Source organism: Somniosus microcephalus, chromosome 9, assembly GCF_052327205.1.
Source record: "Somniosus microcephalus isolate GS21.2 chromosome 9, FLI_Smic_1.0, whole genome shotgun sequence".
NCBI classification, from domain to species: domain Eukaryota; kingdom Metazoa; phylum Chordata; class Chondrichthyes; order Squaliformes; family Somniosidae; genus Somniosus; species Somniosus microcephalus.
In genome coordinates, this window is record NC_140995.1 from 236,473,264 (window position 1) to 236,501,247 (window position 27,984).

The 27,984-nt window shown below is 53.0% G+C and overlaps 1 protein-coding gene across 2 annotated transcripts in view; it reads left to right on the forward strand.

Annotated features, from left to right (window-relative positions):
• The window catches only part of LOC147113146 (serum response factor-like), a 322,604-nt gene extending 310,143 nt beyond the window's left edge, over nt 1-12,461 (forward strand). The window contains exons 7-8 of one of the 2 annotated variants that reach the window (XM_085998044.1): nt 2,591-2,667; nt 12,208-12,461. In XM_085998044.1, coding sequence (XP_085854170.1) covers nt 2,591-2,667; nt 12,208-12,309 — 179 coding nt within the window. In that variant the 3' untranslated portion in view covers nt 12,310-12,461. Of the gene's footprint in view, nt 1-2,590; nt 2,719-12,207 lie in introns of both variants that reach the window. The other variant, XM_085998045.1, reaches the window with a different exon arrangement.
• The last annotated feature ends 15,523 nt before the right edge of the window (nt 12,462-27,984 follow it).

Sequence of the window (27,984 nt, forward strand, 5' to 3'; positions counted from 1 at the left end):
CAAATTTTCCCCTTCAAGTATTTATCCATTCCCTTTTGAAAGTTATTATTGAATCTGCTTCCACCGCCCTTTCAGGCAGAGCATTCCAGATCATCATAACTCGCTGCGTAAAAAGATTTCTCCTGATATCCCATAAATCTGTCCTCTGCTCACTGACCCTCCTGCCAGCAGGTCGGTAACCAGAGACCCCAGGATAATGGGCGTGGAAGTTGAAAATGTCACATTGATGTATCAAGCGAGGAGCGCCCTTATGTGTCGCACTTTTAACAGGCATGATGGGCCAGAGCAGAGGGAGCTTTACGCCGCCTTTGGCTTACACTGTGCCTGACCTGTACAGGTTTGATGCTGGGACTGGGTGTCAAAGGTCAGCCACTGACCACCCCTCAGCTCAAGCAAGCACAAATTCACCAACTGAATGGCAAAGAAAGGCATGAGTCAGATTGTCAATGTAATGCACAGTTTCTTCTTATTTCATTAATTCAAGACCTGAATGTTCAAGGTTTCATTTTAATAGATTCTATTTGCAAAATAAGTACACTGTGCAATGTGGAACTGAGCCCTACATTGCAGGAAGCTGCCACCGTCTCTGGTGAGTTAGCTGACCCAAACACTTGTGGTGCTGCAGTGGGCCTCAGTACTTCTGGGCTGGAGGGAGGGGAAGGGAGGTTTCCTGCTACAGTGACCCCTGCAGAAAAGTGTGTGTCTGTGGATATCCGACGTGGACAGGTTCTGGCTAGGCTGTGGAGCCCTCTAATTCTTGAATATCCTGTCTAAGCCAGGCCCACAGCGCAGGACACTATCTAACAGAGGGTGAAAGGTCAGGCCCACAGCGCAGGACACCACCTAACAGAAGGTGAAAGGTCAGGCCCACAGCGCAGGACACTATCTAACAGGGTGAAAGGTCAGGCTCACAGAGCAGGACACCATCTAACAGAAGGTGAAAGGTCAGGTCCACAGCGCAGGACTGCATCTAACAGAGGGTGAAAGGTCAGGCCCACGACACAGGACACCATGTAACAGAGGGTGAAAGGTCAGATCCACAGTGCAGGACACCATCAAACAGAAGGTGAAAGGTCAGGTCCACAGCGCAGGACACCATCTAACAAAAGGTGAAAGGTCAGGTTCACGGCGCAGGACTGCATCTAACAGAAGGTGAAAGGTCAGGCCCATGGCACAGGACACCATGTAACAGAGGGTGAAAGGTCAGGTTCACGGCGCAGGACTGCATCTAACAGAAGGTGAAAGGTCAGGCCCACAGCACAGGACACCATCTAACAGAAGGTGAAAGGTCAGGCCCACAGCGCAGGACACCATCTAACAGAGGGTGAAAGGTCAGGTCCACAGCGCAGGACACCATCTAACAGAAGGTGAAAGGTCAGGCCCATGGCACAGGACACCATGTAACAGAGGGTGAAAGGTCAGATCCACAGTGCAGGACACCATCAAACAGAAGGTGAAAGGTCAGGTCCACAGCGCAGGACACCATCTAACAGAAGGTGAAAGGTCAGGTTCACGGCGCAGGACTGCATCTAACAGAAGGTGAAAGGTCAGGCCCACAGCACAGGACACCATCTAACAGAAGGTGAAAGGTCAGATCCACAGTGCAGGACACCATCTAACAGAAGGTGAAAGGTCAGGCCCACAGCGCAGGACACCATCTAACAGAGGGTGAAAGGTCAGGTCCACAGCGCAGGACACCATCTAACAGAAGGTGAAAGGTCAGGCCCACGGCACAGGACACCATCTAACAGAGGGTGAAAGGTCAGGTTCACAACACCGGACACCATCAAAGTTGAAAACATCAAGACAGGAGACTAGGTAAATCAGTAAATGGTGGCGCTGTGCTTGGGCTTTGAAAGCCTGTAGCTTTTTTAAGAATAGGAAGAATGAGGGAAATAACGATATCAACAGATTTGAGCTTCATAGAATCATCGAATGGTTACTGCACAGAAGGAGACTATTTGACCCGTCAAGCCTTTGCCGGCTCTCCAGGTCCAGGAATGGGATGAGGAAATATAGCTCGATTTAAATGTGGTAAAGAATGAAAGACTTGCATTTATATAATGCCTTTCACATCCTCTCAGTGTCCCAAAGCGCTTTACAGCCAATCTAGTACTTTAAAGCGTATTCACTGTTGCAATAGGTGGGAGGAAGGAGATTGAGTAGGAACAAGAGAGGAATGTTCAGAGGAACAATGACCATTGTATAGTCGATAAAATAGAGATAAACAGGAAAGAGATTAAGAGAGGGGTTGGAGAGCAGGGGTGAGACAAGGGTCACCAATGAGAAAACAAGCTTTGGACAGAGTTAAGAGAGAGTTAAGAGTTGTTGCGGGAGAAGAAAGTGGCACAAATTGGGGAACTGAGCTTCTCGGACAACGATTAAGTGATGGAGAAGATGACATGTGGGAATTCCATTAGAAATGAGAAGAGAGAATACGGGCAGGACTGCCAATGGAGGTATGAGGACTATGGGTGGGCCTTCAAAGATAAGATACTGTTACTTGGACCTGAGAGTCATGAAGAATCTGTGTTTGAAGAATTGAGTCTGGGTTTGATGTTTGTGTTGAGTTGCTTGTTGTCTCTTGCAGGTGGTGTACCTCAGGTTGTGCTCACTGCTCCCACAGGAACAGTCCAAATCCCACTGTCAGCCGTCCAGCTACACCAGGTATGGTGTAAAGAGACAATATCTGAACATCCCTGATGTCCTACAGGAAAGGTCAATGGGATTCCCTTTTTAATGGACGGTGGGTGGTTGGGGGATTGTGATTCTTGATGTTTGCTCTCTCTCTCTCTCTCTCTCCGTACACAGGCTGGAGGAACAATCTCCTTGGTTGATTGGTGTATCAGTCTGGATGAAGGGTTGGACCCTTGTGATTTTCATGCAGGATATTTTTGTACCAGGTCATTGTAATGGGGATCGGCGAGCGAGTACGAATTATACTCTGTCACTGCTCCTCCAGTTACTGCCGTATCTGAAATATCAATGGACACAGACCTTCACAATGAATATTTGACTCCAATTCCTGGAGATTTCAGGGAGACAGATTATATTGTCCGGTCTCCGTCTCCTCCCTCGGGGAGACAGATTATATTGTCTGGTTTTGCTCGCCTCGTTCAGAGCGATGACTGTTACTGTGTGTTTACTAGTCCCACCCTCAGGAGAATACATTGTCTGATATCGCTCAGTTTCTTCCTTAGGGAGTTTGCTGACTGGTGTCTCAATTCCCACAGGGTTGTGGGACTGATCAGGGAGTCTCTCTCAATCCCCACAGGGCTGTGGGACTGATCAGAGAGTGTCTCTCAATCCCCACAGGGCTGTGGGGCTGATCAGGGAGTCTCTCTCAATCCCCACAGGGCTGTGGGGCTGATCAGGGAGTCTCTCTCAATCCCCACAGGGCTGTGGGACTGATCAGGGAGTCTCTCTCAATCCCCACAGGGCTGTGGGGCTGATCAGGGAGTCTCTCTCAATCCCCACAGGGCTGTGGGGCTGATCAGGGAGTCTCTCTCAATCCCCACAGGGTTGTGGGACTGATCAGAGAGTGTCTCTCAATTCCCACAGGGCTGTGGGGCTGATCAGGGAGTCTCTCTCAATCCCCACAGGGTTGTGGGACTGATCAGAGAGTGTCTCTCAATCCCCACAGGGCTGTGGGGCTGATCAGGGAGTCTCTCTCAATCCCCACAGGGCTGTGGGGCTGATCAGGGAGTCTCTCTCAATCCCCACAGGGCTGTGGGGCTGATCAGGGAGTCTCTCTCAATCCCCACAGGGCTGTGGGGCTGATCAGGGAGTCTCTCTCAATCCCCACAGGGCTGTGGGGCTGATCAGGGAGTCTCTCTCAATCCCCACAGGGCTGTGGGACTGATCAGGGAGTCTCTCTCAATCCCCACAGGGTTGTGGGGCTGATCAGGGAGTCTCTCTCAATCCCCACAGGGCTGTGGGACTGATCAGAGAGTGTCTCTCAATCCCCACAGGGTTGTGGGACTGATCAGAGAGTGTCTCTCAATCCCCACAGGGCTGTGGGGCTGATCAGGGAGTCTCTCTCAATCCCCACAGGGTTGTGGGACTGATCAGAGAGTGTCTCTCAATCCCCACAGGGCTGTGGGGCTGATCAGGGAGTCTCTCTCAATCCCCACAGGCTGTGGGACTGATCAGGGAGTGTCTCTCAATCCCCACAGGGCTGTGGGGCTGATCAGGGAGTCTCTCTCAATCCCCACAGGGCTGTGGGGCTGATCAGGGAGTGTCTCTCAATCCCCACAGGGCTGTGGGACTGATCAGGGAGTCTCTCTCAATCCCCACAGGGCTGTGGGGCTGATCAGGGAGTCTCTCTGAATCCCCACAGGGCTGTGGGACTGATCAGGGAGTGTCTCTCAATCCCCACAGGGCTGTGGGACTGATCAGGGAGTCTCTCTCAATCCCCACAGGGCTGTGGGGCTGATCAGGGAGTCTCTCTGAATCCCCACAGGGCTGTGGGACTGATCAGGGAGTGTCTCTCAATCCCCACAGGGCTGTGGGACTGATCAGGGAGTCTCTCTCAATCCCCACAGGGCTGTGGGGCTGATCAGGGAGTCTCTCTCAATCCCCACAGGGTTGTGGGACTGGTCAGAGAGTGTCTCTCAATTCCCACAGGGCTGTGGGGCTGATCAGGGAGTCTCTCTCAATCCCCACAGGGTTGTGGGACTGATCAGAGAGTGTCTCTCAATCCCCACAGGGCTGTGGGGCTGATCAGGGAGTCTCTCTCAATCCCCACAGGGCTGTGGGGCTGATCAGGGAGTCTCTCTCAATCCCCACAGGGCTGTGGGGCTGATCAGGGAGTCTCTCTCAATCCCCACAGGGCTGTGGGGCTGATCAGGGAGTCTCACTCAATCCCCACAGGGTTGTGGGACTGATCAGGGAGTCTCTCTCAATCCCCACAGGGTTGTGGGACTGATCAGAGAGTGTCTCTCAATCCCCACAGGGCTGTGGGACTGATCAGGGAGTCTCTCTCAATCCCCACAGGCTGTGGGACTGATCAGGGAGTGTCTCTCAATCCCCACAGGGCTGTGGGGCTGATCAGGGAGTCTCTCTCAATCCCCACAGGGCTGTGGGGCTGATCAGGGAGTGTCTCTCAATCCCCACAGGGCTGTGGGACTGATCAGGGAGTCTCTCTCAATCCCCACAGGGCTGTGGGGCTGATCAGGGAGTCTCTCTGAATCCCCACAGGGCTGTGGGACTGATCAGGGAGTGTCTCTCAATCCCCACAGGGCTGTGGGACTGATCAGGGAGTCTCTCTCAATCCCCACAGGGCTGTGGGGCTGATCAGGGAGTCTCTCTCAATCCCCACAGGGCTGTGGGACTGATCAGGGAGTCTCTCTCAATCCCCACAGGGCTGTGGGACTGATCAGGGAGTCTCTCTCAATCCCCACAGGGCTGTGGGGCTGATCAGAGAGTGTCTCTCAATCCCCACAGGGCTGTGGGGCTGATCAGGGAGTCTCTCTCAATCCCCACAGGGCTGTGGGACTGATCAGGGAGTCTCTCTCAATTCCCACAGGGCTGTGGGACTGATCAGGGAGTGTCTCTCAATCCCCACAGGGTTGTGGGGCTGATCAGGGAGTGTCTCTCAATCCCCACAGGGTTGTGGGGCTGATCAGGGAGTGTCTCTCAATCCCCACAGGGCTGTGGGACTGATCAGAGAGTCTCTCTCAATCCCCACAGGGCTGTGGGACTGATGAGAGAGTGTCTCTCAATCCCCACAGGGCTGTGGGGCTGATCAGGGAGTCTCTCTCAATCCCCACAGGGCTGTGGGACTGATCAGGGAGTCTCTCTCAATCCCCACAGGGCTGTGGGACTGATCAGAGAGTGTCTCTCAATCCCCACAGGGCTGTGGGGCTGATCAGGGAGTCTCTCTCAATTCCCACAGGGCTGTGGGACTGATCAGGGAGTCTCTCTGAATCCCCACAGGGCTGTGGGACTGATCAGAGAGTGTCTCTCAATCCCCACAGGGCTGTGGGACTGATCAGAGAGTGTCTCTCAATCCCCACAGGGCTGTGGGACTGATCAGGGAGTCTCTCTGAATCCCCACAGGGCTGTGGGACTGATCAGGGAATCTCTCTCAATCCCCACAGGGCTGTGGGACTGATCAGAGAGTGTCTCTCAATCCCCACAGGGCTGTGGGACTGATCAGAGAGTGTCTCTCAATCCCCACAGGGCTGTGGGGCTGATCAGGGAGTCTCTCTCAATCCCCACAGGGCTGTGGGACTGATCAGAGAGTGTCTCTCAATCCCCACAGGGCTGTGGGACTGATCAGAGAGTGTCTCTCAATCCCCACAGGGCTGTGGGACTGATCAGGGAGTGTCTCTCAATCCCCACAGGGCTGTGGGGCTGATCAGGGAGTGTCTCTCAATCCCCACAGGGCTGTGGGGCTGATCAGGGAGTGTATTAATTTTCTGCTTTGAATTTTATTTGGAGAATTGACGAGTGACGATTCACTTCTGGGACCTGGATTTAAATACAGCCCAGACTGATGAGATGAGTGTCTCACGAGGGTCCTGTGTGAGATCAGTTTGAACAGTCTCGACCCTGTCTTGGAACACGTGGTTTCATAACACAAGACTGTGCGTAATGTAGTGCTAAATTGGCGATCTCACTCAGATCGGGACTGCATGTATGGGATGGGGGGGAATGCCACACTGGTGCACTTGGGACTGGGGAACATTTCCAGGACAGAGTAGCTTTATTCTGCCCCTAACTGTGTTCCACCTGACCTGGGAGTGCTTACAGTTGACACTGGGTGACTGGAGTATTCCATTCCCCAGCATTGCCATCCCTAAAGCAGAGGGTGAAGGAGGTGCTGTTAATGTTGGATGGGGCAGGTGGCGGTGAATGCAAATAGTACCCGGAATTAGCCGCAGTGTCCAGCACTAACGGCGCGGGGGAGGGGATAGTTTTCTGGAGGAATATGTTCTTGAACAGACAAGAGGGCAGGCCATACTAAATTTAGTAATGAGTAATAAGCCAGACTTAGATAAAGGTTCCCTTATTGTTAGATTATTAACTAACATAAGAACATAAGAAATAGGAGCAGGAGTAGGCCAATCGGCCCCTCGAGCCTGCTCCGCCATTCAATAAGATCATGGCTGATCTGATCCTAACCGCCAATCTACTATCACAGAACCATCTCCTGAATCTAACAGAATTAGACACACGAAATAGGAGCAGGATCAGGCTACACGGCCCCTGGGCCCGCTCCGTTACCCACAGGGCCATGTCCGATCCGAACCTAGACTCATGTCCAAATTCCTGCCCGCTCCCCGTAACCCTTAATTCCCTTTACTTCTAGGAAACTGTCTATTTCTGTTTTAAATTTATGTAATGATGTAGCTTCTACAGCTTTTTGGGGCAGCATATTCCATGGACCTACCACCCTCTGAGTGAAGTAGTTCCTCCTCATCTCAGCTTTAAAAGAGCAGCCCCTTATTCTAAGACTATGCCCCCTAGTTCTAGTTTCACCCATCATCGGGAACATCTTCCCTGCATCCACCCGATCCAACCCCTTCACAATCTTATATGTTTCAATAAGATCGCCTCTCATTCTTCTGAACGCCAATGAGTAGAGTCCCAATCTACTCAACCTCTCCTCATATGTCCATCCCCTCATCCCCGGGATTAACCGAGTGAACCTTCTTTGTACTGACTCGAGAGCAAGTATGTCCTTTCTTAAGTATGGACACCAAAACTGTATGCAGTATTCCAGGTGCGGTCTCACCAATACCTTGTACAACTGAAGCAATACCTCCCTATTTTTATATTCTATCCCCCTAGCAATGAAAGCCAACATTCCATTGGCCTTCTTAATCACTTGCTGCACCTGCATACTAACCTTTTGAGTTTCGTGCACCAGGACCCCCAGATCCCTTTGTACTACAGTACTTTCCAGTTTCTTGCCATTAAGATAATAACTTGCTCTATGATTTTTCCTGCCAAAGTGCATAACCTCACACTTTCCAGTATTGTATTCCATCTGCCAAATCTCTGCCCACTTACTTAGCCTGTCTATGTCCCCTTGAAGGTTTATTATGTCCTCCTCACTCACTACTTTTCCCCCCATCTTAGTATCATCTGCAAACTTTGATATGTTACACTCGGTCCCCTCCTCCAAATCGTTAATATAGATTGTAAAGAGTTGGGGACCCAGCACTGACCCCTGCGGAACACCACTAGTTACTGATTACCAGTCTGAGAATGAACCATTTATCCCAACTCTCTGCCTTCTGTTAGATAGCCAATCCTCTATCCATGCCAGAATATTACCCCCAATCCCGTGATTTTTTATCTTAAGCAATAATCTTTTGTGTGGCACCTTGTCAAATGCCTTTTGGAAGTCTAAATACACTACGTCCACTGGTTCCCCTTTATCCACCCTATATGTTACTTCCTCAAAGAACTCCAGCAAATTTGTCAAACATGACTTCCCCTTCATAAAACCATGCTGACTTTGTCCTATTAAATTATGATTATCCAAATGTCCTGTTACTGTCTCCTTAATAATGGACTCCAATATTTTACCTACCACAGATGTTAGGCTAACCGGTCTATAGTTTCCAGCCTTCTGTCTACTGCCCTTTTTAAATAAGGGCGTTACATTAGCAGTTTTCCAGTCTGCCGGGACCTTTGCTGAGTCCAGGGAGTTTTAGAAAATTATTACCAATGCATCCACAATCCCTACCGCCACTTCCCTCAAGACCCTAGGATGTAAGCCATCAGGTCCAGGTGATTTATCCGCCTTGAGTCCCATTAACAGTGATCACAATATCGAATTCAATGTCCAGTTTGAAAAGGAGAAACATAACAGTTACTAAGATTCTAGATTTTGGTACGGCTAACTTAAACGGGATGAGATAGAGGCTGACGACAGCAAACTGGTCAAAATGTTATTGGGTAAACATACAGATAAACAGTGGTACAAAGGCAAAATACAGCAGAAGCTGGAAATCTCAAAAAACAGAAAGTGCTCAAAATACTCAGCAGGTCAGGCAATATCTCTGGAGAGAGAAACAGAGTTAACGTTTCAGGTCAATGACCTTTCGTCAGAACCCTACAGCTGTACAAAGCCCTGGTTAGACCACACCTGGAGCACTGTGAGCAGTTCTGGGCACCACACCTTAGCAAGGATATATTGGCCTTGGAGGGAGCGCAGCACAGATGGTTGTGGTGATTGAAGGCCAATCATCACAGCCCCAGGCCATCGCTGCAGAAGTTACTCAGGGCAGTGTCCTAGGCCCAACCATCTTCAGCAGCTTCATCAATGACCTTCCTCCATCATAAGGTCGCAACTCTTCAAATAATGAAGCAGTCCGTGTCCACATGCAGCAAGACCTGGACAACGTTCAGGCTTCGGCTGATAAGTGGCAGGTAACATTCGCACCACACAAGTACCAGGCAATGACTATCTCCAACAAGCGAGCATCTAACCACCGCCCCTTGACATTCAACGGCATTACCATGGCCGAATCCCCCACCATCAATATCCTGGGGGTCACCATTGACCAGAAACTTAACTGGACCAGCCACATAAATACTTGGCAATACGAGCAGGACAGAGGCTGGGTATTCTGTGGCGAGTGTCTCACCTCCTGACTCCCCAAAGCCTTTCCAGCATCTACAAGGCACAAGTCAGGAGTGTGATGGAATACTCTCCACTTGCCTGGATGAGTGCAGCTCCAACAACACTCGAGAAGCTCGACACCATCCAAGACAAAGCAGCCCGCTTGATTGGCACCCCATCCACCACCTTAAACATTCACTCCCTCCACCACCGGCGCACCATGGCTGCAGTGTGTACCATCTACAAGATGCACTGCAGCAACTCGCCAAGGCTACTTCGGCAGCACCTCCCATACCCGTGACCTCTTCCACCTAGAAGGACAAGGGCAGCAGGCGCATTGGAACACCACCACCTCCAAGTTCCCCTCCAAGTCACACACCATCCTGACTTGGAAGTATATTGCCGATCCTTCATCGTCGCTGGGTCAAAATCCTGGAACTCCCTCCCTAACAGCACTGTGGGAGCACCTTCATCACACGGACTGCAGCGGTTCAAGAAGGCAGCACACCACCACCATCCCAAGGGCAATTAGGAATGGGCAATAAATGCTGGCCTTATGGGGAGTTTGGTGAACAGGCTCCAGCACCGTGCGGGGGAGGGGAGTTTGGTGAACACAGGCTCCGGCACCGAGCGGAGCAGGGGAGTTTGGTGAACAGGCTCCGGCACCGAGCGGGGGAGGGGAGTTTGGTGAACACAGGCTCCGGCACCGAGCGGAGGAGGGGAGTTTGGTGAACGCGGGCTCCGGCACCGAGCGGGGGAGGGGAGTTTGGTGAACACCGGCTCCAGCACCGAGCGGGGGAGGGGAGTTTGGTGATCAGGCTCCGGCACCGAGCGGGGGAGGGGAGTTTGGTGAACACAGGCTCCAGCACCGAGCGGGGGAGGGGAGTTTGGTGAACAGGCTCCGGGCACCGAGCGGGGGAGGGGAGTTTGGTGAACAGGCCCCGGGCACCGAGCGGGGGAGGGGAGTTTGGTGAACAGGCCCCGGCACCGAGCGGGGGAGGGGAGTTTGGTGAACACCGGCTCTGGCACTGAGCGGGGGAGGGGAGTTTGGTGAACACCGGCTCCAGCACCGAGCGGGGGAGGTGTGTTTGGTGAACAGGCCCCGGCACCGAGCGGGGGAGGGGAGTTTGGTGAACACAGGCTCCGGCACCGAGCGGGGGAGGGGAGTTTGGTGAACAAGCTCCGGCACCGAGCGGGGGAGGGGAGTTTGGTGAACACAGGCTCCAGCACCGAGCGGGGGAGGGGAGTTTGGTGAACACAAGCTCTGGCACCGAGCGGGGGAGGGGAGTTTGGTGAACAGGCTCCGGCACCGAGCGGGAGAGGGGAGTTTGGTGAACAGGCTCCGGCACCGAGCGGGGGAGGCGAGTTTGGTGAACACAGGCTCCGGCACCGAGCGGGGGAGTTTGGTGAACACAGGCTCCAGCACCGAGCGGCGGAGGGGAGTTTGGTGAACACAAGCTCCAGCACCGAGCGGGGGAGGGGAGTTTGGTGAACAGGCTCTGGCACCGAGCGGGGGAGGGGAGTTTGGTGAACACAGGCTCTGGCACCGAGCGGGGGAGGGGAGTTTGGTGAACACAGGCTCTGGCACCGAGCGGGGGAGGGGAGTTTGGTGAACACAGGCTCCAGCACCGAGCGGGGGAGGGGAGTTTGGTGAACAGGCCCCGGCACCGAGCGGGGGAGGGGAGTTTGGTGAACACAGGCCCCGGCACCGAGCGGGGGAGGGGAGTTTGGTGAACACAGGCCCCGGCACTGAGCGGGGGAGGGGAGTTTGGTGAACACAGACTCCGGCACCGAGCGGGGGAGGGGAGTTTGGTGAACACAGGCCCCGGCACCGAGCGGGGGAGGGGAGTTTGGTGAACACCGGCACCGAGCGGGGGAGGGGAGTTTGGTGAACACAAGCTCTGGCACCGAGCGGGGGAGGGGTGTTTGGTGAACAGGCCCCGGGCACCGAGCGGGGGAGGGGAGTTTGGTGAACAGGCCCTGGCACCGAGCGGGGGAGGGGAGTTTGGTGAACAGGCTCCGGCACCGAGCGGGGGAGGGGAGTTTGGTGAACACAGGCTCCGGCACCGAGCGGGGGAGGGGAGTTTGGTGAACAGGCCCCGGCACCGAGCGGGGGAGGGGAGTTTGGTGAACACAGGCTCCGGCACCGAGCGGGGGAGGGGAGTTTGGTGAACAGGCTCCGGCACCGAGCGGGGGAGGGGAGTTTGGTGAACACAGGCTCCGGCACCGAGCGGGGGAGGGGAGTTTGGTGAACACAGGCTCCGGCACCGAGCGGGGGAGGGGAGTTTGGTGAACAGGCTCCGGCACCGAGCGGGGGAGGGGAGTTTGGTGAACACAGGCTCCGGCACCGAGCGGGGGAGGGGAGTTTGGTGAACAGGCTCCGGCACCGAGCGGGGGAGGGGAGTTTGGTGAACACAGGCTCCGGCACCGAGCGGGGGAGGGGAGTTTGGTGAACAGGCTCCGGCAACGAGCGGGGGAGGGGAATTTGGTGAACACAGGCTCCAGCACCGAGCGGGGGAGGGGAGTTTGGTGAACAGGCTCCGGCAACGAGCGGTGGAGGGGAATTTGGTGAATACAGGCTCCGGCACCGAGCGGGCCGTGACTCTCTGGCTCTCTTGTTTTCACAGATGGCAGTGATTGGCCAGCACTCAGGCACTGGTAGTCTGACCGAGCTTCAGGTGAGCAGCCTGGAAACCACACACAGCAGCAAGCTGGCACAGAACGAATGACCAATCGTAAGCCAGGAATCGAGACAAGCAACATCTATTTAATAATAGAAACTGACTGCCATATTTATTTATTTTTGCCTCCCCTCTCCCGGAGCCCCTGTTTTATTCAGAAAGAATGGATGGAGCTTTTTTCTAAATCAATGTGAAATTACTGACTGCCTGTGGTTTATCTTTTACACGATTCAAAGCGATTTGCACGTTGTGGACCCACTTCAAACTCCAGCCAAAGATTAACACTCTGTTGTGAGAGCCCTGTAAATACGTGAGTTCACTCCTCCGCCCAGCCCTTGGAGGAACAAAGTCATCATCGGAACTTTGTTACAAATACAGCGGGTTTTTGAGTCGCTGAGTTTTTAGCAGCGAGTTTTTGAATGGGGTAGAGGGAGTGTGCCCAGAGACAGGGCCCTGGATAAGCTGAAGGCTGGCTTGGATCCTTGGTGATCTCTGTGCTATAGTTTAGTTTTGAAAGTTGCAGGATATCATGGCATTAAGTTTCCACATCTATTTCTCCAACATGTGATTATATTTGTACTGAGAACAAAATTGTTGGAGGTGTGTCTGTATCTGTATATATTATACACACATATATATAATATACACGGGCATACATGCACACACGCACACACAAACGTAAGTATTTAGAATGTGCTTTTAACAAAGCCAATATGATTCGCGATCCGCAGTTTGCGCTGAATTAATTGACCTATTGGAGTGGCCGATGGGGGAGGGAATGCTATCGGTGGCCTCACAACCCTGGATGAGTGGAGTGAAAAATAGGCCAACGTTCCTGCTCCTGATTACTACCCAGTGTCCCCACCCCAGGCTGGAAGGTGCACCTATGTACATATCGTGTGAGAGTAGGATCGGATTGGCTGCGATCCCTCCACTGTCGGGTAAAGGCAGGATCGGGATTGGCAGTGATCCCCCACTGTCGGGTAAGGGCAGGATCGGATTGGCAGTGATCCCACACTATCAGGTAAAGGCAGGATCGGGATTGGCAGTGATCCCCCACTGTCGGGTAAGGGCAGGATTGGGATTGGCTGCGATTCCCCCACTATCAGGTAAAGGCAAGATCAGGATTGGCTGCGATTCCTCCACTGTCAGGTAAAGGCAGGATTGGATTGGCTGTGAACTCCCACTGTCGGGTAAAGGCAGGATCGGGATTGGCTGTGAACCCCCACTGTCGGGTAAAGGCAGGATCGGGATTGGCTGTGAACCCCCACTGTCGGGTAAAGACAGGATTGGGATTGGCTGTGAACCCCCACTGCCGGGTAAAGGCAGGATTGGGATTGGCTGTGAACCCCCACTATCAGGTAAAGGCAGGATTGGGATTGGCTGTGATCCCCCACTGTCGGGTAAAGGCAGGATCGGGATTGGCTGTGAACCCCCACTGTCAGGTAAAGGCAGGATTGGGATTGGCTGTGAACCCCCACTATCAGGTAAAGGCAGGATTGGGATTGGCTGTGAACCCCCACTATCAGGTAAAGGCAGGATCGGGATTGGCTGTGAACCCCCACTGTCAGGTAAAGGCAGGATTGGGATTGGCTGTGAACCCCCACTGTCAGGTAAAGGCAGGATTGGGATTGGCTGTGAACCCCCACTATCAGGTAAAGGCAGGATTGGGATTGGCTGTGAACCCCCACTATCAGGTAAAGGCAGGATTGGGATTGGCTGTGATCCCCCACTGTCGGGTAAGGGCAGGATCGGGATTGGCTGTGATCCCCCACTGTCGGGTAAGGGCAGGATCGGGATTGGCTGTGATCCCCCACTGTCGGGTAAGGGCAGGATCGGGATTGGCTGTGAACCCCCACTGTCGGGTAAGGGCAGGATCAGGATTGGCTGTGAACCGCCACTATCAGGTAAGGGCAGGATCGGGATTGGCTGTGAACCCCCCACTGTCAGGTAAGGGCAGGATCGGGATTGGCTGTGAACCCCCACTGTTGGGTAAGGGCAGGATCGGGATTGGCTGTGAACCCCCACTGTTGGGTAAGGGGCTGGTGGGGGGGAAGGAGGGCACTGTAGGGAATGGGGCGGGTGGGGGTGGAGTGACACTGTAGGGAATGGGGCGGGTGGGGGTGGGGTGGCACTGTAGGGAATGGGGCGGGTGGGGGTGGGGTGACACTAGGGAATGGGGCGGGTGGGGGTGGGGTGACACTGTAGGGAATGGGGCGGGTGGGGGTGGAGTGACACTGTAGGGAATGGGGCGGGTGGGGGTGGGGTGACACTGTAGGGAATGGGGCGGGTGGGGGTGGGGTGCCACTGTAGGGAATGGGGCGGGTGGGGGTGGGGTGACACTGTAGGGAATGGGGCGGGTGGGGGTGGGGTGGCACTGTAGGGAATGGGGCGGGTGGGGGTGGGGTGACACTGTAGGGAATGGGGCGGGTGGGGGTGGAGTGACACTGTAGGGAATGGGGCGGGTGGGGGTGGGGTGACACTGTAGGGAATGGGGCGGGTGGGGGTGGGGTGGCACTGTAGGGAATGGGGCGGGTGGGGGTGGGGTGACACTAGGGAATGGGGCGGGTGGGGGTGGGGTGACACTAGGGAATGGGGCGGGTGGGGGTGGGGTGACACTGCAGGGAATGGGGCGGGTGGGGGTGGGGTGACACTAGGGAATGGGGCGGGTGGGGGTGGGGTGACACTCGGGAATGGGGCGGGTGGGGGTGGGGTGACACTAGGGAATGGGGCGGGTGGGGGTGGGGTGCCACTGTAGGGAATGGGGCAGGTGGGGGTGGGGTGGCACTAGGGAATGGGGCGGGTGGGGGTGGGGTGGCACTAGGGAATGGGGCGGGTGGGGGTTGTGTGGCACTGTAGGGAATGGGGCGGGTGGGGGTGGGGTGACACTAGGGAATGGGGCGGGTGGGGGTGGGGTGACACTAGGGAATGGGGCGGGTGGGGGTGGGGTGGCACTAGGGAATGGGACGGGTGGGGGTGGGGTGACACTGTAGGGAATGGGGCGGGTGGGGGTGGGGTGACACTAGGGAATGGGGCGGGTGGGGGTGGGGTGACACTAGGGAATGGGGCGGGTGGGGGTGGGGTGGCACTAGGGAATGGGGCGGGTGGGGGTGGGGTGGCACTAGGGAATGGGGCGGGTGGAGGTTGTGTGGCACTGTAGGGAATGGGGCGGGTGGGGGTGGGGTGGCACTGTAGGGAATGGGGCGGGTGGGGGTGGGGTGACACTAGGGAATGGGGCGGGTGGGGGTGGGGTGGCACTGTAGGGAATGGGGCGGGTGGGGGTGGGGGTGGGGTGACACTGTAGGGAATGGGGCGGGTGGGGGTGGGGTGGCACTGTAGGGAATGGTGGGGGTGGGGGTGGGGTGACACTAGGGAATGGGGCGGGTGGGGGTGGGGTGGCACTAGGGAATGGGACGGGTGGGGGTGGGGTGACACTGTAGGGAATGGTGGGGGTGGGGTGACACTGTAGGGAATGGGGCAGGTGGGGGTGGGGTGACACTGTAGGGAATGGGGCGGGTGGGGGTGGGGTGACACTGTAGGGAATGGGGCGGGTGGGGGTGGGGTGACACTGTAGGGAATGGGGCGGGTGGGGGTGGGGTGACACTGTAGGGAATGGGTGGAGAGTTTCTTGTGTCCAGTGAGGTTTTTGGGAGCGGGTGGAAATGGATTGTTTTATTTTGGAATATTTTAGTTCAGTAAGTGAGACACGAAGTGGCCTTTAACCAGCAAGTGAAGGAACTGTCCCAATAGTTTGAAAATCTTTTTGTTTTGTTTCAAAGGGGAGATCAGCCACCAGTGTTCCGGGATTGGGGGAAGGCGGAGTGAGCAGGTGTTCCTGGTCCTGATCTCTATCCAGTGTTCCGGGATTGGGGGGAGAGGGAGCGAGCCGGTGTTCCTGGTCCTGATCTCTCCAGTATTCCGGGATTGGGGAGAGGGGGAGTGAGCCAGTGTTCCTGGTCCTGATCTCTATCCAGTGTTCTGGGATTGGGGGGAGGGGGAGTGAGCTGGTGTTCCTGGTCCTGATCTCTATCTAGTGTCCCGGGATTGGGGGGAGAGGGAGCGAGCCGGTGTTCCTGGTCCTGATCTCTCCAGTATTCCGGGATTGGGGAGAGGGGGAGTGAGCCAGTGTTCCTGGTCCTGATCTCTATCCAGTGTTCTGGGATTGGGGGGAGGGGGAGTGAGCTGGTGTTCCTGGTCCTGATCTCTATCTAGTGTCCCGGGATTGGGTGGAGAGGGAGTGAGCTGGTGTTCCTGGTCCTGATCTCTATCCAGTTTTCTGGGATTGGGGAGAGGGCGAACGAGCTGGTGTTCCTGGTCCTGATCTCTATCCAGTGTTCCGGGATTGTGGGGAGGGGGAGTGAGCCAGTGTTCGTGGTCCTGATTTTTTTCTTCCTTTCTGATGTCAAGGATCGCAAGCTTCCTCAACTCTTGGACACCAACGCCCCTCCAGAACCTTCTTCCCCGTTACTTTCCTCTGATCCCATCCCTCCTTCCAATCTCACCCCCTGCCGTGTTTTCACTGTCCCCTCTGACCTTCCCCTCTCTGACCCCGAATGATCAGTCCTCAGCAAAGGCCTGAGCTTCATCCCCTTACGCCCCCATCGGAATGAATTTCGAGCTCGGCATGATGCTGAGCTCTTCTTCCGTCGCCTTCGTCTCCATGCCCACTTCTCTGGCCAGGAGTCTTCCCCCCGCATGGCTGACCCTTTCTCCTGCTTTCAGAATTCCCGTTCTACCTGGACCCCTCCCCCTGGCCTCTTACCCTCTCTAGATCTTTTCATTGCTAACTGCCGACGTGACATCGGCCGTCTCCATTTCTCTGCTCCCCTCACTCCAACCTACCTCCCTCTGAACTTGCAGCACTCCATTCTCTCCGATCCAACCCTAACATTATCATTAAACCTGCTGATAAGGGTGGTGCTGTTGTTGTTTGGCGAACCGACCTCGACCGTGCGGAAGCTGAACGACACCTCCTCCTACCTCCGCCTGGATCATGACCCTACTAACAAACATCAAGCTATTGTTTCCAAGACTGTCACTGACCTCATCTCCTCTGGAGACCTTCCCTCCATGGCCGCCAACCTCATAGTCCCCCAACCCCGCACAGCCCGCTTCTACCTCCTTCCCAAGATCCACAAACAGGACTGCCCTGGTAGACCCATCGTTTCAGCCTGTTCTTGCCCCACGGAACTTATCTCTTCCTATCTCGACTCTATTTTTTCTCCCCTTGTCCAGTCTCTTCCCACCTACATCCGCGACTCTTCCGACGCCCTCCGCCACTTTAACAGTTTCCAGATTCCCAGCCCCAACCGTCTCCTTTTCACCATGGACGTCCAATCCCTCTACACCTCCATCCCCCACCCGGATGGCCTGAGGGCGCTCCGCTTCTTCCTTGAACAGAGGCCCAACCAGTCCCCATCCACCACCACCCTCCTCCGCCTGGCTGAACTTGTTCTCACATTGAACAACTTCTCCTTTAACTCCACTCACTTCCTCCAAATTAAAGGTGTTGCTATGGGAACCCGCATGGGCCCTAGCTGTGCCTGCCTGTTCATGGGATATGTGGAACATTCTTTGTTCCAGTCCTACTCAGGTCCCCTCCCTCACCTCTTTTTCCGGTACATTGATGACTGTATTGGTGCCGTTTCCTGCTCTCACCCTGAACTGGATAAGTTCATTCACTTTACTTCCAATTTCCACCCTGCCCTCACCTTCACATGGTCCATCTCCGACTCCTCCCTTCCCTTCTTTGACTTCTCCGTCTCCATTTCTGGCGATCGGCTTTTGACAAACATCCACTACAAGCCCACCGACTCCCACAGCTACCTGGACTACACTTCCTCCCACCCCGCTTCCTGTAAGGACTCTATTCCATTCTCCCAGTTTCTCCATCTCCGCCGCGTCTGTTCTGACGATGCCACCTTCCATACCAGTGCTTCCGACATGTCTTCCTTTTTCCTCAACCGAGGATTCCCCTCTACTGTGGTTGACACGGCCCTTGACCGTGTCTGTTCTATTTCCCGCACTTCTGCTCTCACCCCTTCCCCTCCCTCCCAGAACCACGATCGGGTTCCCCTTGTCCTCACCTTTCACCCCACCAGCCTCCACATTCAACGGATCATCCTCCGCCATTTCCGCCACCTCCAACGTGATCCCACCACCAAACACATCTTCCCCTCGCCTCCCCTTTCAGCATTCCGAAGGGACCGCTCCCTCCGCGACACCCTGGTCCAGTCCTCAATCACCCCCAACAACCCTTCTCCTTCACCTGGCACCTTCCCGTGCAAACGCAGGAGATGCAACACCTGCCCGTTTACCTCCTCCCTTCCCACTGTCCAGGGCCCCAAACACCCCTTCCAGGTGAAACAGCGATTTACTTGTACTTCTTGCAATTTAATATACTGTATTCACTGCTCACGATGCGGTCTCCTCTACATTTGGGAGACCAAACACAGATTGGGCGACCGCTTTGCGGAACACCTCCGTTCAGTCTGTAAGGGTGACCCCGAGTTTCCGGTCGCCTGTCACTTTAATTCTCCGCTTCACTCCCACTCTGATCTCTCTGTCCTCGGGCTATTGCATTGTTCCAATGAAGCTCAACGTAAGCTCGAGGAACAGCACCTCATCTTTCGATTGGGCACTTTGCAGCCTGCCGGACTCAACGTAGAGTTCAACAATTTCAGATCATTATCCCTGCCCCCATTTTTCATGCAGTATGATTTTGCCATTCCCTTTTGCAACATTTTCACAGCATGTTCTTTCAATTCCTACCTGCCCCCGCCCCCACCCCCCCTGTCTCTGCACCTGCTTCATATCTGTTACATCTCCAGCTTTTTCCAGTTCTGATGAAGGGTCCCAGACCTGAAACGTTAACTCTGTTTCTCTCTCCACGGATGCTGCCTGGCCTGCTGAGTATTTCCAGCATTTTCTGTTGTTATTCCTGGTCCTGATCTCTATCCAGTGTTCTGGGATTGGGGAGAGGGGAAGTGAGCCAGTGTTACTGGTCCTGATCTCTATCCAGTGTTCCGGGATTGGGGGGAGGGGGAGCGAGCCGGTGTTCCTGGTCCTGATCTCTATCCAGTGTTCCGGGATTGGGGGGAGAGGGAGCGAGCCAGTGTGACTGGTCCTGATCTCTATCTAGGGTTCCGGGATTGGGGAGAGTGGAATGTGCTGGTGTTCCTGGTCCTGATCTCTATCCAATGTTCCGGGATTGGGGAGAGGGGGAGTGAGCAGGTGTTCCTGGTCCTGATCTCTATCCAGTGTTCCGGGATTGGGGAGAGGGGGAGCAAGCTGGTGTTCCTGGTCCTGATCTCTATCCAGTGTTCCGGGATTGGGGGGAGAGTGAGTGAGCCAGTGTTCCTGGTCCTGATCTCTTTCCAGTGTTCCGGGATTGGGGGAAGGGGGAGCAAGCCGGTGTTCCTGGTCCTGATCTCTATCCAGTGTTCCGGGATTGGGGGTGAGGGAGCGAGCCAGTGTTCCTGGTCCTGATCTCTATCCAGTGTTCCGGGATTGGGGGGAGGAGGTGTGAGCCGGTGTTCCTGGTCCTGATCTCTATCCAGTGTTCCGGGATTGGGGGTGAGGGAGCGAGCGAGCCAGTGTTCCTGGTCCTGATCTCTATCCAGTGTTCCGGGATTGGGGGAGGTGGTGTGAGCCGGTGTTCCTGGTCCTGACCTCTATCCAGTGTTCCGGGATTGGGGGGAGGGGGAGCGAGCCAGTGTTCCTGGTCCTGATCTCTATCCAGTGTTCCAGGATTGGGGGGAGGAGGTGTGAGCCGGTGTTCCTGGTCCTGACCTCTATCCAGTGTTCCGGGATTGGGGGGAGGGGGAGTGAGCAGGTGTTCCTGGTCCTGATCTCTATCCAGTGTTCTGGGATTGGGGTAAGGGAGTGAGCAGGTGTTCCTGGTCCTGATCTCTATCCAGTGTTCCGGGATTGGGGGGAGGGGGAGTGAGCCTGTGTTCCTGGTCCTGATCTCTATCGAGTGTTCCGGGATGGGGGGAGGGGGAGCGAGCCGGTGTTCCTGGTCCTGATCTCTCCAGTGTTCCGGGATTGGGGAGAGGGGAAGTGAGCCGGTGTTCCTGGTCCTGATCTCTATCCAGTGTTCTGGGATTGTTGCTGAGGGAGCGAGCCAGTGTTCCTGGTCCTGATCTCTATCCGGTGTTCCGGGATTGGGGAAAGGGGGAGCGAGCCGGTGTTCCTGGTACTGATCTCTATCCAGTGTTCTGGGATTGGGGAAAGGGGGAGCGAGCCAGTGTTCCTGGTCCTGATCTCTATCCAGTGTTCCAGGATTGGGGAAAGGGGGAGCGAGCCGGTGTTCCTGGTCCTGATCTCTGTCCAATATTCCAGGATTGGGGAAAGGGGGAGCGAGCCAGTGTTCCTGGTCCTGATCTCTCCAATGTTCCGAGATTGGGGGGAGAGGGAGCGAGCCAGTGTTCCTGGTCCTGATCTCTATCCAGTGTTCTGGGATTGGGGGTGAGGGAGTGGACCAGTGTTCCTGGTCCTGATCTCTATCCAGTATTCCAGGTTTGGGGAAAGGGGGAGCGAGCCAATGTTCCTGGTCCTGATCTCTATCCAGTATTCCAGGTTTGGGGAAAGGGGGTGCGAGCCAATGTTCCTGGTCCTGATCTCTATCCAGTGCTCACTGCTGGACCAGCGTATGTGAGAGAGAGCAGGATTGGGCTGGGCTGCTGAACCCCCCGCGCGCACACACACATGCTCGCTGTTTGGGGGCGCGCAGATTTAGAATGTTGGGACTGTAGCCCAGTGGGAGTCCACATGTACCGGGGACAGGAGAGCAGTCACACTGGCACAGGAGGGGACTGGCACTGAGCTTCCTGGATTAATGCCTTGGCTTTGCTCTGATTCACAGTCACTTTCTCTGCTAGCTGGGAGAAACTGCCGGTCCCTGGCGTGGGGGGTCAGCTGTCTGAAATACCGCTGGTAGAAACCTGCCTCCTGCCCCCATGATCTGGTTACCAAACAGTCGATGTGGCCTCTGTCAACGTGTAAGAACATAAGAAATAAGAGCAGGAGTAGTTCATACGCCCCCTCAAGCCTGCTCCGCCATTCAATAAGATCTTGGTTGATCATCGACCTCATCTCCACTTTCCCGCCCGATCTCCAAATCCCAGATGCACAAAGGTAGCTGATTAAAATCGGGGAGTGGGGAAATTTTTTTAAGTTACACCTGTGTCAGTCAGCACCGCCTGTTTATCTTGTATCCCTGAAGCGTTTATCTCCCTGTGGAGGGGGGAGAGGTTCAGGCGACCCCCACCTTGTGTAATCACGTCACTCTCTATCCCCGACTCCCTGGCTCTGGGGAGATCCCCTTTTCACAAGGACTCTGTCCAGTGTGCCTGTTGGGGTTGTACCCTCCCTCCCTGGATTCCCAGCTCTGATAGCGTGGCCTTCTCGTTGATGCCCACTGTTTCTGCCCCCTGACCTTTCTGCCTTTCACGGTCCCTTCAGCTTCAGGCCCACCTGCAAGCCGCTGCTTTTTGTATTTGGTGCTATGAAGGGAGGCGTTTTCATAGGAAGCGGCCACTACTTTTTATAAAATGCCTTGAAAGAGAGAGTTTATTTTTATAGGTGTTTATTCAGTATTTATGTATTACAGAGAAGATGAGATAAAAAACACTTGTAAAATTGTATTGCAGTTTTATGTGTACGAGTTTGTATCACGCGGGGAGGGGAGGGGTGTGTATGTTTTTTAAAGTTTTTTTTCACAATACAAAAGTATCGATGTGTTTCAGTAAAAGGAACTGGATGTGTCAGAGTGCAGCCGGTTCGCAGGCCCACAATCCGACACGCCCAGTTTTTGTGTGATTTACACGGTGAAAGCTCTTTTTTTAAAAGGAAAAGAAACAAATTTTTATTGTTTATTTTTTTTGTTGTGTTTGGATTCTGTTTTTCTTTGTTTCCAGAGCTCTGGAAGGTTTGTGTATGTAAACACAGTACTGTGTACAGAGACATCTTTCTGTATTAAAAAATAATAAAAATGCTCTTTCAATAAATGTAATGAATTCGGCGACCAGTGATTGCGACGATCCTGTAGCTATCTCACCGGAGATTTAATGGAAAGTGTGTCTTGGCATTGTGCGTGTCTGTGTCTGTCTGTGTGTGTATCTGTCTGTCTGTGTGTGTGTGTCTGTCTCTCTGTGTCTGTCTCTGTGTATGTGTGTGTGTGTGTCTGTCTGTGTGTGTCTGTGTGTGTGTGTGTGTGTTTGTGTCTGTGTGTCTCTGTCTCTGTGTGTGTTTCTGTCTGTCTGTCTGTGTGTGTCTGTGTGTGTGTGTGTGTGTGTTTGTGTCTGTGTGTCTCTGTCTCTGTGTGTGTATCTGTCTGTCTGTGTGTGTGTGTCTGTCTCTCTGTGTCTGTCTCTGTGTATGTGTGTGTGTGTGTCTGTCTGTGTGTGTCTGTGTCTCTGTGTTTGTGTCTGTGTGTCTCTGTCTCTGTGTGTGTTTCTGTGTCTGTGTGTGTGTGTCTCTGTGTGTGTGTGTGTCTGTGTGTGTGTGTGTGTGTCTGTCTCTCTGTGTCTGTATGTGTGTGTGTGTGTGTCTGTGTCTCTGTGTGTGTGTTTGTGTCTGTGTGTCTCTGTCTCTGTGTGTGTTTCTGTGTCTGTGTGTGTGTGTCTCTGTGTGTGTGTGTGTGTCTCTGTCTGTGTGTATGTGCCTCTGTCTCTGTGTGTGTGTGTCTGTCTGTGTGTTTGTGTCTGTGTATGTGTGTCTCTGTGTGCGTGTGCCTCTATCTGTGTGTCTCTGTCTCTGTCTGTCTGTGTGTGCCTTTGTGTCTGTGTGTTTTGTGTGTGTGTGTCTCTGTGTGTCTATCTCTGTGTGTGTCTTTGTGTGTCTTTGTGTCTATCTGTGTGTGTCCCTCTGTCTGTGTGTTTGTGCCTGTGCGTGTGTCTGTGTGTTTGTGCCTGTGTGTGTGTATGCCTGCCTGCATGTGTGTACATGCTCGCATGTGTATTCATGTGCATGTTTGTATGTGCGAGGATGTGTATTTTTTGTGAGTATTCACGTATGTGTGAGCAAATGTTTATATTTACGTGTGCGCGCGAGTGTCTGTATTTGCATGCGAGTGTGTTTGTGTGCAAGCATGTAGATTGACGTCACCGGAACCCAATCTACATATTTAAAGAGGACCCGCCGGCTTGGGATGGGTGTCCTTGCTCCTGTATGTAGGGGGTGGTGTTTAGGGTCAGCTTCACCTCTGACTTATGAGTGGTTTGAATCGCTCCCACTCCCTTGGTTCTAGACCTGGGACTTATTTGGGGGTTGTGATGAAAAGTGCAGCAGACAACTGAATCTTGGTGAACGAAATAAGATCTTTATTTGAGAAATAAAATACACAACACAATAATCTTAACACTCTAAATTGGGGGAACACTTCGGAATATACAAGGGGAAATAACAATAGACAGAATACTTCACCCCTCCCAATCCCACTTCACTAGCTAAGTTGGGTTCCAGAGGACCAGGGATAATGCTCACCAAAACGACTTCTTTTGACAGTTGTAGAGGTTCGCGATTTCGGGGTTCTCTAGATGTGTCGGTTGGGGCCTGCCATACCCCGGACGCAGTAGAGGGCTTCACCTGCGTGGCTGGTCAGTCTTTGCGAGTCCGCTGATGCGGTAGGGTGCGTATTGGATCTATCAGGTGAGTACCCAATTTCTTTTGGTTAGAAGTAGGGTTTAGAGTCTTTTCGATAAAATCTTACCCAGGGGTATGTCAGGATAGTTTGTAGAGTGGAAAAACTTGCGGATCTTCAGTTTTCTTCCGAGTTGGGTTTTGTTGGTCGCGGTGGCCCAATATTACCCGGTTGCTGGTAACATTTGGTTGGTTGTTTCGTGGGGCCCTGGTCTGCCGCGAGGTCTCCGATGGTGTGTTACTTCTTCGAGAGGGAGCTTCTTCTTGGACTGAACTTGATGACTTGATTTTGAGATGAATGATGAACCGAACTTCCTCCAGCCCTGCTTTCTTCAACTCCTTGAACTGCTTGAACTCACTGCTGTAAAAACAGGCCTTCAATTATACTGTTTGAGGCCTGCTAATCTGCGCGCCAAATCAGTTCTGTCTCATTGTTAGTTTTGGCGGGCTCGTTAACATTGCTGGGTTATAAATTGTTTAATAGGTTTCGGGATGGTCCCATCGATTCTTAAGTGGTTTTAAGCAATTGTTTAACCTCTTGTTTAATTGCAGTAAAGTTGTCTTATCCTGTGGGGGCCAAGGTTCTTTTGTTGGTTGGGGGCATGTTCTGCATTATGTATACTTTGGATGGTTCTGTTCTGCATTATGTATACTTTGGATGGTTCTGTTCTGCATTATGTATACTTTGGATGGTTCTGTTCTGCATTATGTATACTTTGGATGGTTCTGTTCTGCATTATGTATACTTTGGATGGTTCTGTTCTGCATTATGTATACTTTGGATGGTTCTGTTCTGCATTATGTATACTTTGGATGGTTCTGTTCTGCATTATGTATACTTTGGATGGTTCTGTTCTGCATTATGTATACTTTGGATAGTTCTGTTCTGCATTATGTATACTTTGGATGGTTCTGTTCTGCATTATGTATACTTTGGATGGTTCTGTTCTGCATTATGTAAACTTTGGATGGTTCTGTTCTGCATTATGTATACTTTGGATGGTTCTGTTCTGCATTATGTAAACTTTGGATGGTTCTGTTCTGCATTATGTATACTTTGGATGGTTCTGTTCTGCATTATGTATACTTTGGATGGTTCTGTTCTGCATTATGTATACTTTGGATGGTTCTGTTCTGCATTATGTATACTTTGGATGGTTCTGTTCTGCATTATGTATACTTTGGATGGTTCTGTTCTGCATTATGTATACTTTGGATGGTTCTGTTCTGCATTATGTATACTTTGGATGGTTCTGTTCTGCATTATGTATACTTTGGATGGTTCTGTTCTGCATTATGTATACTTTGGATGGTTCTGTAATTTTGGGCAGGAACTGTTCTTCCGTTGGTCTATTGTCATTCTGTAAAATGGCCGAGACAGTCCAGATAGTCCCCAGGCAGCTTGGCTTCAGCCAATACCCAAAGCTGCCCATTTACAGAGGCCAATCCCAATTCCTTTGTCGCAGCCCCTTGTTCTTCCACAGGCTCGAACATGCTTTTAAAATAAAAGCCCAAATCCTGGGGTCCTTGATTTTTAAACCTCCCTTTGGCCCAGTATTCTTAGACCATTCTGACATGGTTTATTAACAGTCCAAAAAAAATCCCTTCTTTAGGGTAATCTTCTTGGTTTTGGGGAATCTGCTGAATTTTGCGAATCTTACATGTAATTTAAAATCACAATTAATCAGATTTTTTTTTAGTTCTGTCATTTTTTATTTTAAAATTTGAACATTTTATGTACAGTTAATGACATTTACAGAGCTCAAGTCTCGGCTCTTTGTACAAAGTCATTGCCTGCAAGGCAGGGGTACCAGCCTCTTCAAGTTGGTGATGTGATCTCCAAGCTTCTTGATCATCTTCACTTGTTCATCCAGATAGTGGGTCTCCAGGAATTCACACAAATGAGGGTCGGCGCTCCCAGTGGAGAGTTTGTGCAGATCCAGCAAACTCTGGTTGACATTCTTCTCCATCTGCAGGGCTGCAGTTGATCAGGTTGGGGTGGGAGAGGAGTGGGTAAGAACCCTGGTACATTTGAACTGCTCCTCCCACCTGGTTTCCACTTGGCGGGTGAGGGGGGAGGCGGTTAAAATCAAGGCCAGTGGGAGGGGTGGGTTATGCTGATTGGCTCACAGGAAAGAATCTTTCAGGCTCATTATAACCTTATTCAGAGGTTAAACTAGTAACTTCCTGTCCATCTAGGAACTAAGGTCAGAAACACATGTTCTTGGGTCTTTTCGGACGGTCTGCTGAGAGCGGCATACAGACAGGCAGGCAGGGAGACAGACAGGAGACAGGCAGGCAGGGAGACAGACAGGTAGGCAAGGAGACAGACAAGGCAGGGAGACAGACAGGCAGGGAGACAGACAGACAGACAGGCAGGGAGACAGATAGACAGGCAGGCAGGGAGACAGACAGACAGGTGGGGGAGACAGACAGGCAGGCAGGGAGACAGGCAGGCAGGGAGACAGACAGACAGGTGGGGGAGACAGACAGGCAGGCAGGGAGACAGACAGGTAGGCAAGGAGACAGACAAGGCAGGGAGACAGACAGGCAGGGAGACAGACAGACAGACAGGCAGGGAGACAGACAGACAGGTGGGGGAGACAGACAGGCAGGCAGGGAGACAGGAGACAGGCAGGGAGACAGACAGACAGGTGGGGGAGACAGACAGGCAGGCAGGGAGACAGGAGACAGGCAGGGAGACAGACAGACAGGCAGAGAGACAGACAGACAGGCGGTCAGACTGGGTGTGGCTGGTTCCTTACGATAGAGCCAGTCGGATTTAGACAGAGTGCTGAATATAGAGCCCACTAACAGCTAGTGTGTCGTTCATGGTTGTTTTATGTTATTGGATACGTTATGGAATAAGTTAAAATTCAGAATTTATTGCTGCGTTCAGTGACGTGCAATCTGTATAATAAGCCATCTCCATGATTTACTGTTCTCGGTGCCGATGAAGATTAATTTACCCATTACCTGTATGTCTTTGTCCAATTGAAAACAAGCTGTTGTAAATTGATTTGGTCATCCTGGTGGATTCTGTATTTAATGGGGATGAGACACTGACCATTGCAGCTGAGCCTCTTCTCGTGTCAGCCATGACTCAGAGGCTGCACTCTCGCCCCTGAGTCGCGAGGTTGTGGGGGACAAGCAGTGTCCTAGGCCCAACCATCTTCAGCTGCTTCATCAATAACCTTCCCTCCATCATAAGGTCAGAAATGAGGATGTTCGCTGATGACTGCTCAGTGTTCAGCGCCATTCACAACTCCTCAGATAATGAAGCAGTCCGTGCCCACATGCAACAAGACCTGGACGACGTTCAGGCTTGGGCTGATAAGTGGCAGGTAACATTCGCGCCACAGAAGTGCCAGACAATGACTATCTCCAACAAGCGAGTCTAACCACCTCCCCATGACATTCAACAGCATTACCATTGCCGAATCCCCCACCATCAACATCCTGGGGGGGTCACCGTTGACCACAAACTTAACTGGACCAGCCACATAAATACTGTGGCAACAGGAGCAGGTCAGAGGCTAGGTATTCTGTGGCGAGTGTCACACCTCCTGACTCCCCAAAGCCTTTCCACCATCTACAAGGCACAAGTCAGGAGTGTGATGGAATACTCTCCACTTGCCTGGATGAGTGCAACTCCAACAACACTCGAGAAGCTCGACACCATCCAGGACAAAGCAGCCCACTTGATTAGCACCCCATCCACCACCTTAAACATTCACTCCCTCCACCACTGGCAGACCGTGGCTGCAGTGTGTACCATCCACAAGATGCACTGCAGCAACTCGCCAAGGCTTCTTCGACAGCACCTCCCAAATCCGTGACCTCTTCCACCTAGAAGGACAAGGGCAGCAGGCACATGGGAACACCACCACCTCCAAGTTCCCCTCCAAGTCACACACCATCCTGACTTGGAAGTATATCGCCGATCCTTCATCGTCGCTGGGACAAAATCCTGGGCTCCCTCCTTAACAGCACTGTGGGAGTACCTTCACCACATGGACTGCAGCGGTTCAAGAAGGCGGCTCACCACCACCTTTTCAAGGGCAACTAGGGATGGGCAAT